Source organism: Cnephaeus nilssonii (genome assembly GCF_951640355.1).
Source record: "Cnephaeus nilssonii genome assembly, chromosome: 2".
Classification (NCBI taxonomy): domain Eukaryota; kingdom Metazoa; phylum Chordata; class Mammalia; order Chiroptera; family Vespertilionidae; genus Cnephaeus; species Cnephaeus nilssonii.
In genome coordinates, this window is record NC_137073.1 from 99,903,408 (window position 1) to 99,923,563 (window position 20,156).

Here is a 20,156-nt window from a genome sequence, read left to right on the forward strand (position 1 = left end):
GGTATTCTATCACCCAACCTATGATGTGACCTCATCTGATGTGTGTGGACACACGACACAATGAGACATGATTTCCTGGGTGTCACTACCACATCTCAGATGCCCGACCTTCACCTCCCAGGAAGCCCCTCCCAGGGTGACATCAATCACCTGCTTCTAGTGCTGCTACTCAACCACCTACGAAGCCAATCCTCTCAACACTGCACAGAGGGTGCTAGTTTCTTGAACTGGTGATAGAATTACAGAAATGAGCACCCTAAAACCCCAGCAGGTTCTCAGAAAGACCAATATACACTCCATTTAATTCAGCACCGGCACGGAAACCAAACTGCTCCTTTACAAACTCTTAACACCTGCTCACTAATTCAGCTCAACTGTTCAAATAAATTTTATCATTTTTCTCTTCTGGGAAATACTATTTTTGGTCGCTTTTACTATGCAAAATCATCCCAACCACACAAAACCCAAAGAACCCACATGCTGACGTCATATTGCAGGCTGGGCTAGCACAGAGCACAGGCAGAAAAGGGAAGTCTTTCTCACAGAAACGATTGGAAACATTACGGACGCAAACCTGCAGCAGCAGCGTACCAGCGTGAGCTCCGGGTCCTGCAGCCAGGAGGGCAGCCCCGCCGGCTGGCTCATGGCCTGGAACAGCGTGGCCCTCAGCGCACAGTAGTTATCTCCGCGGACTCGCCTTATGGAGGTGAATTTCTGAGATACCTCTTCGTAGCCCTGGGTGAAAGCATCAAAGAATTCAAAATGGTTGTTACTAACTTCAGGGAGAGTTTTATTCCTGTGGAAAAATGTGCCCCTGAAAGACTGGAAACAAGACTGGTTGAGTCCTTCATGTAAGACATTCTAATTCTTTCTTTATTAATCAAAAGATATTAACAAATGTTACTACTGTACAAAATATCAGCATGTTAACAGATGCAATACACTGTAACATATAAATAATACACCAAGTATTATTAAAATACTAACCACTCTCAAAGTTGGAGTTATATGTCCCTTCCTAAGCAATTGTTGCACACTTATGTACTGATAACTGAATGTATGGATAATTGTAATTATGTATTGACTAGAGGCTGGGTGCACGAAATTCATGCGGGGGGGGGGGGGAAGCGGGGGTCCCTCAGCCCGGCCTGCACGCTCTCGCAATCCGGGATCCCTCTCGCAATCCAGGATCACTGGCTCCTAACCGCTCACCTGCCTGCCTGCCTCATCGCCCCTAACCACTCTGCCTGCCTGCCTGATCACCCCTAACCATTCACCTCCCTGCCTGATCACCCCTAACCACTCTGTCTGCCTGCCTGATCGCCCCTAACTGCTCACCTCCCTGCCTGATGGCCCTGAACTGCTCACCTGCCTGCCTGGTCGCCCCTAACCGCCTCTGCCTCGACCCCCGCCATGGCAGCTTCGTCCAGAAGGACATCCGGAATGACATCGGGAAGGTCGTTCAGCTGTCCAGTCTAATTAGCATATTATGCTTTTATTATTATAGATAATTCTGAAGGGCTTAATCTGTATTTAAATGGACCCTAAACTCTTTAATGAGAAGATAGGAAAGAAGAGAAAGAGGTACTACATTTGTATCTCTGTATTAAAACACATACAGACACGCACACACCCCCAAACCCCCAAATTTCATGGCACATTTTAAAAAGTCTAATTCTTGGATAATTCTGTAATACTATTTTAACAGTGGATTTGTCATTCTTGTTCAATCTGGAAGTGAAAGGAGGAAATGAAAATGTTCAGTGACATGCTCTCAAAAACAGCATTCAAATGGAATATTTTGAAGTATACTCTACAATAGGACACTATAAAATCCTAGTGACCGGTCCACAGGCCTCTGATGATCTGATCTTGCTGGCTGGGCACTGCTCAGACATTGTATCAACCTCAGTGTTCCCCAACTCGCTCACTTTGATCCTGTCTATCCTTTCGCTTGGCCCGTTCTTCCTCGACAGTTTCTGGAGACCGCTTCCTACCCTGCATTCACTCAAAGAAAGGAGTCTCACTCTCACCACGCAGACAGCCACCCTGTGTCCAAGTGCTGCACCCTCATCATGAGCTGTGTTCAAGGTCCAAGTCACAGGGCAGTGTTCTTAGAGGGTATGAAAGTACTTCTTTACAACAAAATGTTGAGAGTCCCATTTTTAGGTAGTGGTCCAATCACTGTGACAGATAAGGGTCCATCAAGCAGACTCTGTCTACTAATGTGCATCTCTTCCCTATGGTGGACCCTCAATTACCTTGAATATTCACGATGGCTTGTTCAACAGCAACTGCACCTCTCCAAATGCATACATTACTCACGCTATTTCAGAGGTGAGTCAAACTTTCAAAATTAAATTTGGATTTATACACATCTCCAAAAGAATACCCAAACAGACAAATGAGGACTAATAAAAGAACCGAGACCCAAGCTGTTATCAGGCCCCAGATGCTCTAATTATGGCCACGAGTCCTGATGTGACGACGTTTTTCTAAATGATGTGCCTTTGATTCAATTTTGGTCCCTGAAAAATCCAACTACAGGGTCAAATCTTTTTCTTGAAATAAAATGACAGAGAAATGATTTCAGCATGAGTTCCAAAATATGGAATATTTGGATAACTTAGGGGTCATCTTCAATTATGGACTTTCAGGTGCCAGTTGTTAGAAAAATCCTTTAAAGAGAATGAGGCCATATAATAAAATTATAAGTCAGTGAAAGTATTTCTGGGGAAGATGAAAAAATATGGGCATACCTAGTAGATATTACAGGTTCAGTTCCAGACCACCGCAGTAAAGTGAATATCTCAATAAAGCAAGTCACCTGAATTTTTTGGTTTCCCAATGCATATACAAGTTATGTTTACACTCCACTGTAGTCTATTAAGTGTGCAATAATATTATGCCTAAAAAAGCAATGTATATTCCTTAATTAAAAAAACACAATTGGTAGTTACAAAATAGTCATAGGGATATAAAGTACAACATAGGGAATATAGTCAATAATATTGTAATAACTATGTATGTGCCAGCTGGATACCGGATATATCAGGGGAACACTTGTAAAGTATATGATTGTGAAACCACTATGCTGTACACCTGACACCAATACAAAATAATACTGAATGTAAACTGAAACTGAAAAAAAATAAAATGAGGAAAAAAAAACCACCCCACTTTATTGCTAAAAAAATGCTAACAATCACCTGAGCCTGATGGGAAAATGGCATCAATACACCTGCTCAATACAGGGTTGCGACAAATCTTCAATTTGTAAAAAAGGCAACAAAGCAAAGCACAATAAAATGAGCTATGCCTGTGTTGTTTAGATATTGGCCTACTGGTTATCCAGTCTGATACCAGGTGAAGGTTGTTAGAAAATCTATGAGTGGCTGATATGCACATTCAGCAGATGGCCTCACAAATCTAGATGTTCTTCACCCTTCACCGCTGGCAGGAACTGAGAGTCCCGGTATTTCCTGATTGAGTTCTCTCACAAGGGACTGAGACACAAAGAGCCTGCAGTCCACACCTGCAGGGGACAGAGCTGACATTTGCTCTCAGAGCTTGAAAAGTGACAGCTACACTCTGAGTTACGATTAGCTCATTTCCGGGCAGGCCTGGGCAGCTGAGTTGCCTGCTGAAAGATGTGCAATACTGTCTACAAAAACAAGCTCTGAGAAAAAGACCAAATGTATTCAAATATTTAAACATTTTATTTTTTTAATATATTTTATTGATTTTTTTACAGAGAGGAAGGGAGAGGGATAGAGAGTTAAGAAACATTGATAAGAGAGAAACATCGATCAGCTGCCTCCTGTACACCCCCTACTGGGGATGTGCCCGCAACCAAGGTTCATGCCCTTGACCAGAATCGAACCTGAGACCCTTCAGTCCACAGGCCGATGCTCTATCCACTGAACCAAACCGGCTAGGGCTATTTAAACATTTTAAATACTAAACAATAGTTACAAACAAAAAAATATATTAGAAAAATATCTACCAAGTATAATAGATCACTATCTCCAGTATACAAGAAGTGCATTCAAATTCATAATGTAAATAAACCCAAGAGAAAAATGAGCAGGAGATATGACCCAGAATTTACAAGAGGTGGTGGGAGAGTTAGACTGAAACTCATTTTTGCAGCTCACAACTGTCGAATGGTAGCAATTTTGCATGGTTCACACTAGTAAGGAATGTTGGATTCAGGACACGTTCAAGGGCAAGCAATGGTGTGCTGTTCGGCTGGCTGTGCAGTAGGAGTGAGTCAGGGGATCTGACCTGAGCAACGAGCCAGCCCAGTCACAATAGGACCATCGCATGTCCCACAGCCTTGGAGACTACCTTAGGGTCACCAATCTGTGCAATGGTGCTGGGAGGGGACAAGTCCTGGGACGCCCTAAATAAGGGGAGGAGTTCCAGATCCCTGTGCATGGGGAGTGCAGTAGGGCCCAGCCCCTAAGCCTGGAGGGCATGAAACCAAACCCAGGTGGCAACAGTAGGGGATAGGACATCTTTTACCTCACCAGGCCAGAAGGGCATTCCCAAATGACTCCAAGAGGACAAGCAATGGCTGGCCCAACTCTAAACAGCAGTCATTTCTGTGTTTTTCAAGGAAATCATGTTACTAAAAAACTGATGATTCTATTTTAATACTGGGACTCGGAAAAAGTCCCTTATCTTTGGCAGCTGTTCCTTATCTCTAAAATCAGAACACTAATATTTACATAGTGTAATAGCAATTGCCATAATTAATGTCTAACAATATAAAAGGACACACTAAATAATTACCTATGACAGACTATTTGAAAGACTTGAAATATGTGCATGTAGGTGTCATACCTTTTTCATACATGTAGCTTTTTGAGTATTTCCCCTCCATTCTTTTTTGCAGTAGTCCATGATATCCATTTCAGGAGCTACACTTAATTTAGGTTCTGTTAAAGAGTCAAACAGAAGCAGAGAGGAGGAAATAATGAAAAAAAAAAAGCAAAATCAGAACAACGGTACTTCTTTATGCAGGGATTACTTTTTCTCATTTCATTCCAAAAAAATCTGGGATCTCACCATTGCCTACCACCTGATCCAGACCACTATCCCCTCGCTCCTAGATAACCACAGAGGTCTCCCAACCGGTCTCCTTTATCACACACCCTACTAGCCATTCTCCGAATGGCAGCCAGAGTGATGCACTTTAACGATATCCATCACTCCTGGGGCCTCCCATCTCAATTGGAGTGGAATTGATGTCCTTACTACCTACAAGGGCCGCTGTCCTGGCCTAACTGTCTCTCTGGACTTGGCTCTCACCACTCCCCTCACAGACAACTCCTGCTCCACCTGCAGCCTCCCCTGTATTCCTCCAACACATCTGGCTCTTCCCTAGGCACCTGCTCCCACATTCCATGCAGGCCTCTGCTCACCTCTGAGACCCCTATATCATAATGTCGCACACCTTCACTCTATATTCTTCTTAACACTGTTTTTCTTCTTGGCAATGATCAACACCCAACATATTTCTTTTTCTATATCCCCCTCCCCGCCCCGCCCCACCCCACTCCACACTCACACCCACACCCACACACACACCCACAACACAGAGTAAAACACAGCTCCTTGAGGGCAGGGGCTTATTTTATTTCCTGGCTGTGTCCCCAGAACCTGCAGCTGCTCAGACACAGGTGTCCACGAATATTGTTCCAATCAATTAAACAACAGTCTGAGCTATGAGAAAATACATCTAATTACTTGTAATAAGTTTTTCTCATCCATTATACTAAGAGATAACACTTCAGTAACAAAACATGTATTTGTTTTTATTAATTTATATCCTGCCCTGATCCCCAAAGACTACAATAATTGATAATAAGTCAGAAACTAAAAGGGCTCTCAATGTTAGTTGAACCACAGACCTCATTTTACTCTACTAAAACAAAATTAAAAATACAACTTATGACCAGACAAATGATATAGTAAGAAAATGGCCTTTAGTTTTCCTTATTGTTTGGGGTTGGATTTTGTGGTCTACACATATACACGCACATGCGTATATCTATGTGTACGTTTTAGGAAGAAAGGGAAGTAAATTCTCAGGCATATTTTGACTTCCTTTTTAAATTATTGAAGAAGTAAACGTTAGCAAAGAAATTAGGATATAAACACAGAAGAACCTTACAATGTATCCACTCCAGAGGAAGCTGACATAAAATAAAAATATTATATTCAGCTCCATTCAACAAATATTTACTGAGTGTCTAATACACATCAAGCATTGAGCTAGGAATATGAAGACTTACGACCCAGATTTTGTCCTGAATGGGTTTAAAGAGACTACTGAAGAAAAGACAACAGGCATTCACAAGCAAGGGTGTGATGGATGCTGAGATGACTAAGGAGCACAAAAAAGGAGCCTCTAAGCCCTTCCTGTAGTTCAGGTAAATCAATTTTTTTAATGTAAAACATTAAGAACTGTATTTTTTAAAATCTCATGGTGAATACCTTTATAAAGAAAATAAACCCTGTATGAAAAGGGGAATAACACGTATACAGACAACATAGATACATGTAGCTGACAACTCTTGTAGCATAAGTCAGGATTGGCTTAAAGGTGAAACAGACGCCTACTCATTATACAGAGACCACAAATGCCAATGCTGCACAGCCAATCTTCAGATAAAGACCTATTGCTTGAAATTCAAGAAACATTTTTTTACTATCTATTTAGTGAGGAAAGAGTTGCCTTGTATCTGCTTTTCCATTCACCTCCCCACAAACCATGAGGAACTGCTAATGTCCAGAGTCAAGGACATTTACTGGGCCGTGTTCTCCCATCAGGCAGAGCACGCTTCCTGCTCAGGAGAGGCCTCCAGGAAAGGAAGTCCAGCCTTCCTCCTCTCCTCGCTTGCAGTCCTCATTCCTGCACATGTCAAAATGACACCTGCCTCCTGGGCAGGGCAGGCAGGCCTACCCCTCAGGCCTGAGGGGAAGAAGCAGGGTACCTCACCTGGCCAAGAATCCAGGCCCAGGCCACAATCCTGTGCTGAGTCAGATGTGCACATGAGGCAGTGAGGGTGAGGACACGGGTACCTGCACAGCTGCTAGATCAAAATGGTACTTTAATTCCCATCCTGCTGCTGTTTTTTGGGAGGCAGACTCTACAGCCACTGAATACCAACCTCTAGGCCAGGGGCTGGAGGCGCAGGACAGGCAGCAAGCAGCTTAGAATGTACAACAGCTCCTTTCTTTAATTGCAACCACATAGACTGACTAGCAGAAAGAACATTTCTAATGGGAAAAGGGGGGAAGGGGCTGAAAAACAGAAGGTAACCAGGAGATGAAACAAACAAAAGGCCTGGTTCTTAACACCATGTGGTGACAAAGTCAAAGATCAGACCCTTGGGAGATGGGAAGTTACAGATGAACCCCTCCAGAAAGCTGAGACTCAGCATAAGCTATCAAAAAAGACCAGACAAATTTGGGGGGGAAAGGGCAAGAATTACACATCTTTTCTATAATGAACCAGACAGTAAATAACATAGGCTTTGGGGGCCATAAAGTTCTGTCACAACTACTCCACTTTACCATGCATGAAAGCCACCACTGACAATATGTAACTGAGAGGTTCTAATGACATTTTATCTACAAAACCAGGTGGCACGTCAAGTTTGGCTAGGGAGCCATAGTATGCTGATCCCTGGAGAAGGTGCAAGAAACCTTTTCACTAACAAAGAGTGAACGTAAGAAAACCTTGTTGACCTGAACTCTGACTTGAGAATTCATAACCACAGGCCGGCTCTCAGACAGGGACAGAGTATAAATTCAGATTAGCCACGAGACCCTGGAAACATAAGTCTAAAATTCATATAAAGTGGCCCAAGGGAGGTGACACCCTGGGTGCCTGGCAGAAACAAGGCCAAATTTTCTCACACTCAAGCCAAGTTGCATGAACTCTACACAGATATGCAAGAGCTGAGCTTATAATTCAAACTTTAAAGAAAGAAATAAGGAAAATAGCAAATGGCATAATTATATCTATCAGGATTTTTTAAAAATGAAATTACCAGACCCAGAAGAGTATGTTTAAAATGCTTTAAGAAATAAATTAAAAACATGAGCAGAGAACAATAAACTAGCAAAAACGACCAGGCAAATGGGGGAGGGGGGGAGGGGAGAAAATAGATCTGAATAAACCATCTAGAATGCAACAGAGACTACAAGATTAAAAACATATATGAAAGCGTCTGTAATTGGGAGCCTCGGGTGACTGAATGGGGGCTAGCAAATATCTAATTAGAGTTCTGGAAGGAGTAAATACAGAGAACTAGAAAAGGCAATATTCATAAAGATAATAGCTGAGAATTCTCCCGAACTGATGAAAACTAGGCACCCAGAAATGCAAACAGAAAAAAATATCAAGCAACACGTTAAAAAAAAAATCCACACTTAAAGAGTTATCAAGGAGAAACACCTAAGACAAAGAGAAGAAGGAAAAGGCAGATTTTCTACCAAGGATTAGTCTGACCGCAGTGTTTTAACTAACAACAGAAACCAGAAGACAACAAAATAAAATATTCTTCAAAAAGATTATAGGCAACAACTATTCATCTGGAGTTACTCAAGAAAAAAAGTGAAATAAAATTTTCAAACATACAGAGCTTCCCACCAACAGATCCTTACAGAGGCCCTTCCAAAGGTTGTTATTTCAGGAGGGCACTAAATAAACCCAGAGGGCTGAGATGCAAGAAAGAATATAAAGGGGTCCATTTTAATCTCAGACTAACGCTGGAAGTGACCAGGCCCACTGAAAAGCTAAACTCTGCCTGCATTAGGGCTGTACTGGCAGGCAAAGAAGAGCCTTCAGAGTGAAGGAGAAAGTGAGGTCTCTGCAAATGTAGCAGGAATGCACAATAGCCAAAGAATCATTTCTTCCTCAGGAATCCTATATAATAAAAGGCCAATATGCAAATTGATCGAATGGTGGAACAACCGGTCGCTATGACATGCACTGACCACCAGGGGGCAGATGCTCAACGCAGGAGCTGCCCCCTGGTGGTCAGTGCGCTCCCACCGGGGAAGTGCCGCTCAGCCAGAAGCCGGGCTCACAGGGAGCAGGCCTAAGCTGTCAGATGGACATCCCTCGAGGGCTCCCGAACTGCAAGAGGGTGCAGGCCAGGCTGAGGAACCCCCCCCCCATCCCCTGAGTGCATGAATTTCGTGCACTGGGCCTCTAGTATGACTAATAAGAACTCTGCAGCAGTAGAAACCAAGCGTCCTCAGCAATTTCATGGAGGACTAGAACAGTGTGGCCCAAGAATACATCTGACTAGGCCCCTACAAAGAACATCTCCTATGGCTACCAGTGAGGAGTTTCACCAATTCCTAGTTGAGGAAGACTTGAAAACCATCAACAAAACCCCACTTTGTATCATTTTTTCCAAATTACACAAACGGTAATGCTTTTGTTAACCATAAAATAAACAGAAGCTAGTTCTCAAAACAAACCACTAGAACACACACATTACACTGGGAGTAAGAGAGAAAATGCCACTTGTGCCTGATCTATGACAAATCCCCAACTGGAGCATCCCCACTCAGCTCCTACACAAGTAAGGAAGTACTTCACACACAGCCCTTCTGGCTGTGCCCACAGTAGAGGAGGCCAGGATGTAATGCCTCGCTCTAGCAGCAATGATGGGTCAAAGGGCCCTGATTGGGGTGAGAAGAGCAGGCATGACTGAGCAGAAACATGGACACAAAATCATGAAACGAGAGAATTAGTGCTACCAATCCCATGATCATTCTTTCTTACAAGTCAGTCAAATCCGCATGGCCATCTGATGCAAAGACACAGTTCTTCTCTATTAGTCTTCCCATGTGAAATGAAAACTGCATTGCAAATCCAAACTCCCCCTCCAAGAATGTAAGGAAATCAAGAACTAAGATAGGGTGGTGTCAAGAGATTCAACAAATCCTGATGGGTGCAAAAATGGCATGAAAAGAATACTTTCAATAAAATGTTAAGACCTCAGGAAACAATACTCACCAGACTTTAACAAAATGAATAATTGCAGGCAGCTAAGACCATATGCATACCCCCTAGGAAGTATATCTTAATATTTTATGAATGGATATACGGATTTAACAGCATTTTCTACTATAAACAGTAGAGCAATAAAACAATAAATAAAACAATTCCAAACATACCTGATAACCCTCTTTCATGTATAAGTAACTCTTTCTCCTTTTCTATTTCATCCGCAGCACGATACATGTCCTCCTCGCTGAAATCACACCAAATGAGACATTTCAAAGCTGTTGCACTGAATTTCCCTCTTATCACAAATGCAGGTACTTAAAAATTGGTAAGACATTTAAAGTTTAATTTTTTTCATATTAATGACAATCTGATAAAATATGGGTCTTTCATCTTAGATACTCATGTTTCTATCATTCCACTTCAGAGTTTCTTACTTCAAATGAGACATTTTACATCACTCTATTTGCCACCTGGCTCTGAGGCCATTTTAATTACAAGTCTATTAATGCCTCATCTGCACATGTAAGCATCTTAGCATGTGTCTTATCAATGAAGCACTGTCATAGTCTATTAAGTTCCAAGAATAAATACAGTGCTATTAAAAGTGTTCATATAGGTATGCAGGCCGATGGCCCACCTTAATGTCACAAGCAAACTTGACAATAGCTACTCTAATAACAACAATAGGCGAATATCAATTATTACAAGTCACCAGAGCTAAAAAAAAATAATACTTTCCAAGGCTCCCTCTGCTCTATGACCCTCATATTCATGTTCCGCTGAGCATATCCCTACTGTCTCACATACTCTTACTGCTGCCACTGCTACTGACTTGGTACTTATATAATAGTTTCCTAAAGAGTCTCTAATCTCACTTACCGAACTAACAAGAACCTACTAAGTACTAGAAAAGGGAGACAAGGGTGCTAGACAAAGATGATGGGACTTTGGGTTTTAGGGTGCCTTCTCTCCCCCTCAACTTACACCACAACCTGACAATGATGGGCTGAGATGAAACAGAAACACTATCTTTGCTAAAACCACAAGACATGTGAAAGTCCAAAAGTGGACAGAGGAGGAATAAATGACGAAGGACAGGAAGCCTTGCTGCCTGTGGAAGGACATCTGTTGAAGGGAAGACCAGTAAACCCTGCAGAACCCCAGAAAGGCCAAGTACTTCAGAAGGTACAGGAGACAGTGAGAACTGAGACCAAGAAAACTGACTGATATACACACAAGGAGTGATCAGGTCCTCAATTCCCTATACTCCTTCCCGATGACAGCACACCCCCATCCTCACACAAGACAGGAGGCTCCAGGCACAATGACACACAGGAAGGAGGAGTTAATAGGTCAATAAACAATAAGGAATTAAGTGAATGACTGAAATACTCCCATCCCCACTTCCCTTAGTTCCCCCTGCTCCTTCTCCATGCCCTAGTACAGCTGGAAGAGAAAGGGGTGAGGGGAGAGAGAGACAGATGAAGGTATGCTGAGAGAGGTGGGGAATCTAATGTATCTGCCTCTCCCCACCCCACCTGAAACTCTTCAATGGCTCCCAAATAAGCAGAAAAGTCTAAAATGTGGACTTAACCTACCAGTCTAGCCAGTATTCCATGATTCCCTACACACACCCACACCAGTCCAAGGTTTCCCAGCCAAGCACTTTCACAACCTGTGATTGGCTCTCCCCATTCCCTCTGCCTGACGGGCAATGGGCCTACCACAGCAGGACATGTACTATGTGGGGACCCTGCTGTAGAGTGCCATGGCTGGAGTGGGAACCCAGAGTTAAAAGGTCCTCACTGCAGCCCTTATCAGCCATATGTATGACTGTGGAACTAAAGTAACTACACCTCTCAGCGCCCAAATTTAACCAAGGACAGTAAGAATACCCACCTCAAAGGGTTATTATGGGAAGAGACAATGTAAAATATTCAGCACTCAAAGTTAGCTATTCCTATTAATTCTCATACTATATCCATTGGTTCAAAGTATTAATAAAAAATAATCATTTCTCATCCCCTTTTTCTCTCTAAAATAAAGGTGCTGGGGTATGTGTGGGCTGATTTTTTTAATGTTCTGGGGTTGAGGGGTCATATTAGGGAAAAGGTACTTTCCACATACTCTGGCTCCAGTCAGATTTCAAGTAAAAGGTGTGATGTCACCCATGGAGCCTGTGCCAGAGTTCAAAACAAACAGAAACCAGATTCCCAGAGCCTATACATCAAACACCTAAAATAAAAAGTGACTAAATGTGTTAGTTCTTCTTTTGCTAATTTAATATCTTTCGGGCCACGTTCCGAGCTTGATCAAATGTGAAAAATTCTGATCCTATAACACAAGCACTCAAGTGAATCACTTTCAAAATATTACAGAAGCATCTCTTTGGGCAAGCACTGACCTAATCTTGTCCTCAGTTCTCTCGTCTTCATAAAGAGAAGACTGGATAAGATCTAAATGACCTACATTATCTTATAGTACTCATAAACTAATTAGTAAAATTCTGCAGCACACCAAAAAATGTATTTTTTGCCAATATGACAAAAAAAATAGGTATCATTTTGATTGTTTCACACTGGACAGCTACTCTTGTGTTGGCTGTTGTCAGTTTTTTATTTGACGATCTAAGGGAGAAGAGGTCAGTGCCCTTGACAAAATAGGTATCACATGTTTTAAAATTCCTGCGGCACCAGGTTGAAAATCGCTGATCTACATGGTTCCTCTTCCAGTTCTTACTTCTAACAGACCAGGAATCTATTAGTCGTTAAACATTCTACCTCCAGGGAAATTCTGTAGCTGTGCTACATGCACATTTGGCTACACTTTGTCCTCTTCTTTTTCAATCTACAAAGTAACCAAAGTGCAATCACAATACCAGTGCCCAGATGGGGTTCTCTGAACAAACATTTCTCAGTCCAGTCACAAATACAAATTCCCACAAAGGCCAACAAGAGAGGAACAGAAAGAAATCAAAGGGAAGACAGAAACAGAAAGTGAGATTATCTATATAATAAAAGCCCAGCGACCGTTATGGAGGAACGACCAGAACGACTGGTCGCTATGACGCGCACTGACCACCAGGGGGCAGACGCTCATCACAGGAACTGCCCCCTGGTGGTCAGTGAGCTCCCACAGCTGGAGCAACGCTCAGCCAAAAGCCAGGCTCACAACTGGTGAGCGCAGTGGCAGGAGCCTCTCCCACCTCCACAGCAGCACTAAGGAGCAGCAAGCCGAGCAGTAAGGAGCAGTGAGCAGGCAGGCGGTAAGGAGCGAGGGGTCCCGCCCGGAGAGGGCGCAGGCCAGGCTGAAGGACCGCCCCCCGCCCCCAGTGCATGCATGAATTTCATGCACGGGGCCTCTAGTTGGAAATTTTTTAAAAGGCAGTGTTTCAGGATATACAAAAGAAACAAAGCAGAAATTGATGAACGGGGCCCAGAGTATATTCAAATTACTTTAGCCACAATTCGATTTCATTCAGATCTTGTGCACAAATATTTGCTAACTTCCATGGCCACCAAGGACACTTGCTAGTTTTCTAAGGTCACCAAGAAAATTGTAATATGGCCTTTAAAGGCCACCTTAAAAATTATCCTAAAGCTGTATTTCCTTGTAGAGAAGGTAATTTTTAAGTTTAAGCAATAAAGCTCAATCAATATGTTAAAAAGAAGACATTTAATAGCCAGAATGAGATATTTATTCAACATAAGGACTACCAACTAGAAAAAGAGATGTGTGAGAGCAAGAAAAACTAATTTTATTAAAGAAAATACTTCACTCAATAAACTTTTGTTTTAACTTTTTTAAGTATCAAAATATTAAAGCTGAAAATAACAAAATGAAATTGTATTTAAAGCTGTGAATCTAAAATAGCTAGAGGTTTGAATTTTTGTTATGGGAAAGGAAAATAGTGAAACAATAATAGGAAAAGGATATTAAATGATAAATAAAATGTTACCGTTTCAGAAATGTGCCAATCTTTTGTAAGTGCCAAATGGGGGAGGGGGGGATGTCTACCATTTGGCACAAAAGAGGCCACTGAAGCACAAAGACTTAAATGATTACCACAGCAAAGTTCCCTCTGGAACTAGTACTAGTAAAGAAAAGTAAGACAGTCATAAACGTGACTTGATTTCCTGGGAACCATGGCATGTGAATCACACTCAATTATACAGTTGAATTAAATTTTAAAACCAAACTGTTAGCAACTCCTCCTTAGAAAATGTTTGGTTTAGCACCGTAATGTTATTTAAAGTGTGTATATTCAAGTTCCCATTTTCTCTTATGCTAGAGGTAACATATTTTATTAATATTAAGGCAACATACACCATTGAGAAAGTTACATGACATTTCATTCTAAATTATAAGCTTCCTCTTGCTGTTCAAAGACCTACATAACAATACATTTTTGAAAACTTAATTTAAAAATGCTTACTACATAGAAACAAAATTACACTATTCCTAAAAACAAAAGCTATAAACTAAAAACACAGAGCTCAGTGAAGCAGAACACATTTCTGTGAAGCCAATTTTTCAATTTCTGATACAAGTAAGATCTAACATGAAAAAAGTCAATGCTGATGCAAAGCTAACAAGACAGCATTTTAACCCCTCACCATTATGAACACATGCACCAACTTCCCCTTGTCTAAAAAAGCTAAGATGAAGATGATTTGTTCAGCTCTCTTAACCTGAACGCTGCAGTTCATGCTTAACGTGGCCTGTCCTGGGAGACTAGTGGGCCAGGCAGTGCTGGTGAGACAGTGTCAACCACCGTGACACCAATGCTCCTTCCCACACAGGAAAAGCAAAGACCATTCAGCCGAGCCCTTCTCCACCGCTTACCAGTTGTACAGATGGGTGGACAACACATCAGATGCAGGAAAGTACCAGCACCCAGGCCAAAATCCCACCACCCTTCTGCAACTGGACTTTCCGTGACTGGCTCACGATTCTCCACGCGACTTCCAGAGGTGTATGGGGACGACCCTGAACCCTCAGCAGTGAGATATCTAAGCTCTAAACTCTGAAGCTGGCTCTACATCCAGGTGAGGGGAGGGGCAGGAGGGCACAGCTGATACCCCATCAAATATAGCCCCTAGAAGCTCCTGAGGTGTGAGCTGGGTGGGAAAACACAAAGGCACAGTAGTATATTTAGCAGCACCCAAGAACAATGTTTTAACAATTTGTTGTTATTCACAGATCTTTTGAGAAGCCACAGCTTTCATCAGAATCTCAGCCCAGAAACACATAAATACACATAAAGAGTTGCCTTCAATTTCAGGAGTTCACAGCCAGCCCGTGGACCGCAGATTCAAACCCTGTCCCACCACGAGGCAGGTGGGCAGAGAAGAGCCACAAAGCAGTCCCGCTTCTCACTTCCCTAAGCAAAGACACGGACATAGCGTAAGTTTCAAATGTAGGACTGGGGTGAGCAGGAGATGAAGCACAAGAGACCTGCTGATGATACAAGCAATGAAGAAGCATCCAAAAAAAAAGCCAACTGAATCTGATCTGACCTACGAGGTATTTAAATGGGGCTCATCTCAGGAGCCATCCTCAGGGCTTAAGGGGGGTGGGGGAGGAGGCCAGTCAACCTCAAAAGAACTAAGAAGGAAAGAAAAGAAGGGAGAGGGATGAAGGGGGAAAAGATTTACAAAGTAGCTTATCCATATGGTTTTTATGTCATTCTTTGTACTTCTCTCCCTTATGAAATGCAGTGAACTTAGTCTAAAGCAGCAATTTTCGAACTTTTGCATCTAATGGCACACCCAACTAATTACTAAAATTCTTCAGTACACCAAAAAATATATTTTACTGATCTGACAAAAAAATATAGGTATAATTTTTTTTAATCATCCACATTGGATGCTATTGTTGTATTGGCTGCTATTATTTTTTTCTTTAATCCTCACCTGAGGATATGCTTATTGATTTTAGAGAGAGGAAAAGGGAGAGGAAGAGAGAGAAAGGGGGGGGTGGAGGGAGGGAGGGAGGGAGAGAGGGAGGGAGAGAGGGAGGGAGGGAGAGGGAGGGGGAGAGAGGGAGAGGGAGAAAGAGAGAGAGAGAGAGAGAGAGAGAGAGAGAGAGAGAAACATCGATGTGAGAGAGAACACTGATTGGTTGCCTTCTGTACTCGAAACTAGGTATACGGGACAATGTTTCAACCAACTGAGCCACACCGGCCAGGGTAGCTGTTGTCATTTTTCATTTGATAATCAAAGGGGAAAGAGGTCAGTGCTCTTGACTCAATAGTCAGATACTGCATGTTTTAGAAATTCTTGCAGCCTACTGGTTGAAAATCGCTGGTCTAAAAGAATCAGTATCTTACAGCACTGCCTAGGTAAGGATCCATCCCTTCCCATATGAATGACTGCACACTTCAAAGAGACACATCTGAAATGACTGATGGCTATAAAGCTGGGCTATGGTTTGTACTCATAATTACTGTCTATAGAATGCATTAAAAATGACTGCAAGGTATCTCAAAACATCTGTAGTTTTATGCTATTTCATATATTCAGGTACAAATATTTTATTCAAATTCCTGTGCAGGGCAAACCCAATTCTTTGGGTGAGATGAACAGAGTTGGCTCCAATGACAGAAAAACACAATTTAAAAGTATTTTAGGTTGTAATTCAGACATTACACTATTAGGTTGCATATTTCATCATGTAAGAACTGATGTGCACACATTATATTGCAAACTATAAAATAAGCAGTTTATAAGACGCAGTTTCTCTAGCCCTTAAGAAAATATCACAGAGCAAACAGAAATCGCCTCACTGCCTATATAATTGGCAAGAAAGCTCAAAAATATAAGATGTGATGTTCGGCAGTTGGTGACACCTTAAGTTAACTTCACCTCCTTTCCTTGCTCCCTCTTGTTCGCTTATGCGTTAAAGAGAATAAGAACATCGACAACAAAAGCAGGAAGAAAAAGAAATTAAGCTCTAAATAAACCACAAAATGAAACATCTAGTCCAGGAAAACAAAAATCTGAAGTTTGCTGTCTGAATTCATGACCCTCTGCCTGCTTTGCTGAGGAAGCCAGAGACTGGAGGAGGTTCCCACCCAGGCATCAGGGAACTTGGCCTTGAAACCTACTCCCTGCGTCTCCCTGGGCAAACTGTACCCATCGAGCTGCAACTCAGTTTCCTAATGTGTAAAATGACAAACCCAGGCTGAGCTTTTTAGATTCCTTTCAGCTCTAAATCTGTAATTCTCCTGGCAGAAGGCAGAAGAGGCCGCAAAACCTTTTCATCAGGAAGGAGCGCGCCTTCCACACCATGACCCATTTCCCCAGGTACGCAGACTCTGGGGACCACACGCAGCAGGAAAAGCTGCCAAATAACTATGTATACTTTCGGGAACATAATGCTCACTTCATAATTTCTGCATCACCCAAGGGGCACGACACTGCTCTGCAGAGGCTGAGGAGCAGCATCGGCGTGCCAAGGCCATTAGAGGGGGGCAGAAGTGAGGTGGCAGCAGTTAGGCACCCGCAGGGGCTGGGAGGGGGGAGGGGGCGAGGCAGAGGACGCTCCTATTTTACAGGCTGCAGAGTCTGAGGTCTCCAACTCAAGGAGCAAAACTGAAGCCACAGGTCACATCAGCTCACACATGGACCTGTTATTGGTTTCAATTAAAAAATATGTATATTTTAAAGTTAGGACATTTCATACAAAAGTCCAAATATCGGTTTGTTTTTTAATATAGAAAAGCCAACTTATAGGCTGAAACTTAAGACTACCCTCAAACAGAGAACACCTACCTGGCCAGCTTTACCAAGGTTACCTACCTCCTCACTCCTGGGGGCCAGAGTGTGAAACCTCCTACTCTAAATACTTCCCAGTGGCCATTCATTAAGTGTGGATAATTACATCGAAAAGGGTTTGGGTGCTCAATAAATGAGAATGTAAAGAACCACGCAAAGGAGAGTATTACAATAACCTAAAGATGCATTAACAATCCTGCAAAGGACCCCTTTTTAGGAAATGCAAAACTTTCATTTTTTAAAAAAAGCATGTAAACACACTTTACAATTCAGTTTTCCTGCCAATTACGTTATCTGTCAAACCGGTTATCGGAATGCTTTCCTCAATTTGGGAATTCAAAGGCATTTACATGTGCTTAGGGCTTGGAAAGGGTAGATAAGTTTCAGCCTTCAGCTGTGTATTCTGCTTCCACCCCCACCCCCTTGCAGAACCTATAAACGCTCCTGACTGATGCCGCTTTTTCACAGTTCCGTCAGGAATGGATCTAACCCGCACCGCCTTCCGTATTTAAAACGAATGGGGGACATCTGGTAAGCCGTTAACAAGCGGCCAGATTGGATCAGACTCCGCGCGAAGTCCAGCAACAGGTGGGACGCTCACCAAGCGGCGACTTGCCTTCAAGAACACACCTGCCGCGTGGCTCCCTGTTCCTACCAGGTTGGAGGAAAAACCCGCGGGGTGTTCGCTATAACACAGTGCGCTTCCTTCTCGGGCTTGTTTCCCACGTTCCTGGCGCTTTCTTACACTTCAGAGTTAGCAGACAGACAATAAAGGGGGGGAGGCACTAGGTGACCATAACTGGGAGAGGGTCCCTCCGGAAAAACCTTTGGTACGCTGGTTACAACCGTCTTCAAACGCCGCTGCCCCGACTACCTTACTTAGAACCGAGGGTCCGCAGGGCCCTCTGCCGGCTGCTCCCCAGCCCAGCCCACCCCACGCCCGGCCTCCCGGAGGGGACCGAGCCCGGCGCCCCCTCCCACCTCCCGCGCCCTGCGACTTACTGCTCGGCCGGGCACCGCACCGCGGCCCGCGGCTGCCCGCTGGCCGCCGCCTTCCCGCCCTCCCGCGCGGCGGCTCTGCCGGGGCCCGGAGACACGGCCCCCGCCTCCCGCGCCAGCTTCTCGGCACAGCTTGCGCCCAACCAGGCTCCCGGCTGGGGCATGGTCTCCCGACTCATGGGGCCGCCGAGGACGGCGGCGGGGCCGCAGCGGGTCAGCGCCTCCGAGCGACACGGGGCCCCTGCCGTCGGGGCGCCCGGCCGTGGCCGCCGCCGCCGCTCTGCTGCCCGCCGGCTTCCGAGGCGGCCCAGGGCGCTTCCGCGCGCGTCACCACCGCCCGCCCCGCGGCCTCTGACCCCCGCGGAGGGGGCGCGGCCCGGGAGGGCGGAGAGTCCACGGGGCGGGGCCTGCGCCTGCGCGGCGGAGCGCGACGTGGAGGCGTCCGAAGCGGCGTCGCCACTGCGCATGCTCCGCCTCCTGGAGCGGTCACTTTGCCCCACAATGTGTGGTGCGTCTTCCTTTTTTGGGCGGGGGGTGGGTCGCGGGCAGCCCCGGAGGAAAGAAGATGGGGAGGACTGGGAGCCCAGCGGGCCGCGTCCTCGGTGAGGAGGAGGAGGGAAACCGGCCCGAGGTGTGAAGGGCGCTGACGTGTGTGTTTGGGCACCTTTCAGTGTCACTCGGGGCTTCCGAGTGTCGCCCTGCGCCCACCCGCGTTTCCGCAACTGTAAAGAGAGGGATGTGGGCAGACAGTGAGGCGCGGCCTGCCGGCCCTTCCCAGCCGGCCCTTCCTGAGAGATGCCGTCACGATCCGCCCCCCAGGCCGGAGGACCTTTGCCCGTGGTCCGAGGGCTTGGAAGTTACGGCCCCTCCCCTGCCTGAGGGCGGGAAGGGCGAACCTGTTCCACTGGGCAGTTGGGCAGGCGCGGCCCTGTGTGTTCTGGGACTGTATTCTTTCAAGTAGAAAATTTGATTTTAGGGGAACAAGAGCAAAAGGAAAATATTAACAGGACTTCAAAGATCAGATAGTGAAATGCCTGCACTTTTAAGATCTCCCATTCTAGCAAAGAAGCAGGTAAATCTGATTTTTTTTTTCTTGACCGGTTTTGTCACCCTCTTGCAGTTCAGTATATTTTAATATCTAATGGGAGCCTTTGTTCCTTTAGATTTGAGAATCATTTTGAATGCACTGGGTGCTCTATTTTTTTTTTTAATTCTTAAGTTAACTATGTTATTTGTATATGTTGACTACAATCCAAAAGAGTAGACAACTATTTTTTACCCAGTTCTTTTTTTAAAAAAAAAAAAAAAAACAGCTTATTGTTTAAGCACCATAAAGT

General features: G+C 44.1%; 1 protein-coding gene across 1 annotated transcript in view; it reads right to left on the bottom strand.

The window, feature by feature from the left end:
- The window catches only part of OTULIN (OTU deubiquitinase with linear linkage specificity), a 33,616-nt gene extending 14,477 nt beyond the window's left edge, over nucleotides 1-19,139 (bottom strand). Inside the window, exons 1-4 of the mRNA XM_079791375.1 lie at nucleotides 18,823-19,139; nucleotides 10,210-10,286; nucleotides 4,849-4,943; nucleotides 592-735 (exon numbers count right to left, since the gene is read on the bottom strand). Coding sequence (XP_079647501.1) covers nucleotides 592-735; nucleotides 4,849-4,943; nucleotides 10,210-10,286; nucleotides 18,823-18,998 — 492 coding nt within the window. The 5' untranslated portion in view covers nucleotides 18,999-19,139. The remainder of the gene's footprint in view (nucleotides 1-591; nucleotides 736-4,848; nucleotides 4,944-10,209; nucleotides 10,287-18,822) is intronic.
- Between the last annotated feature and the right edge of the window lie 1,017 nt (nucleotides 19,140-20,156).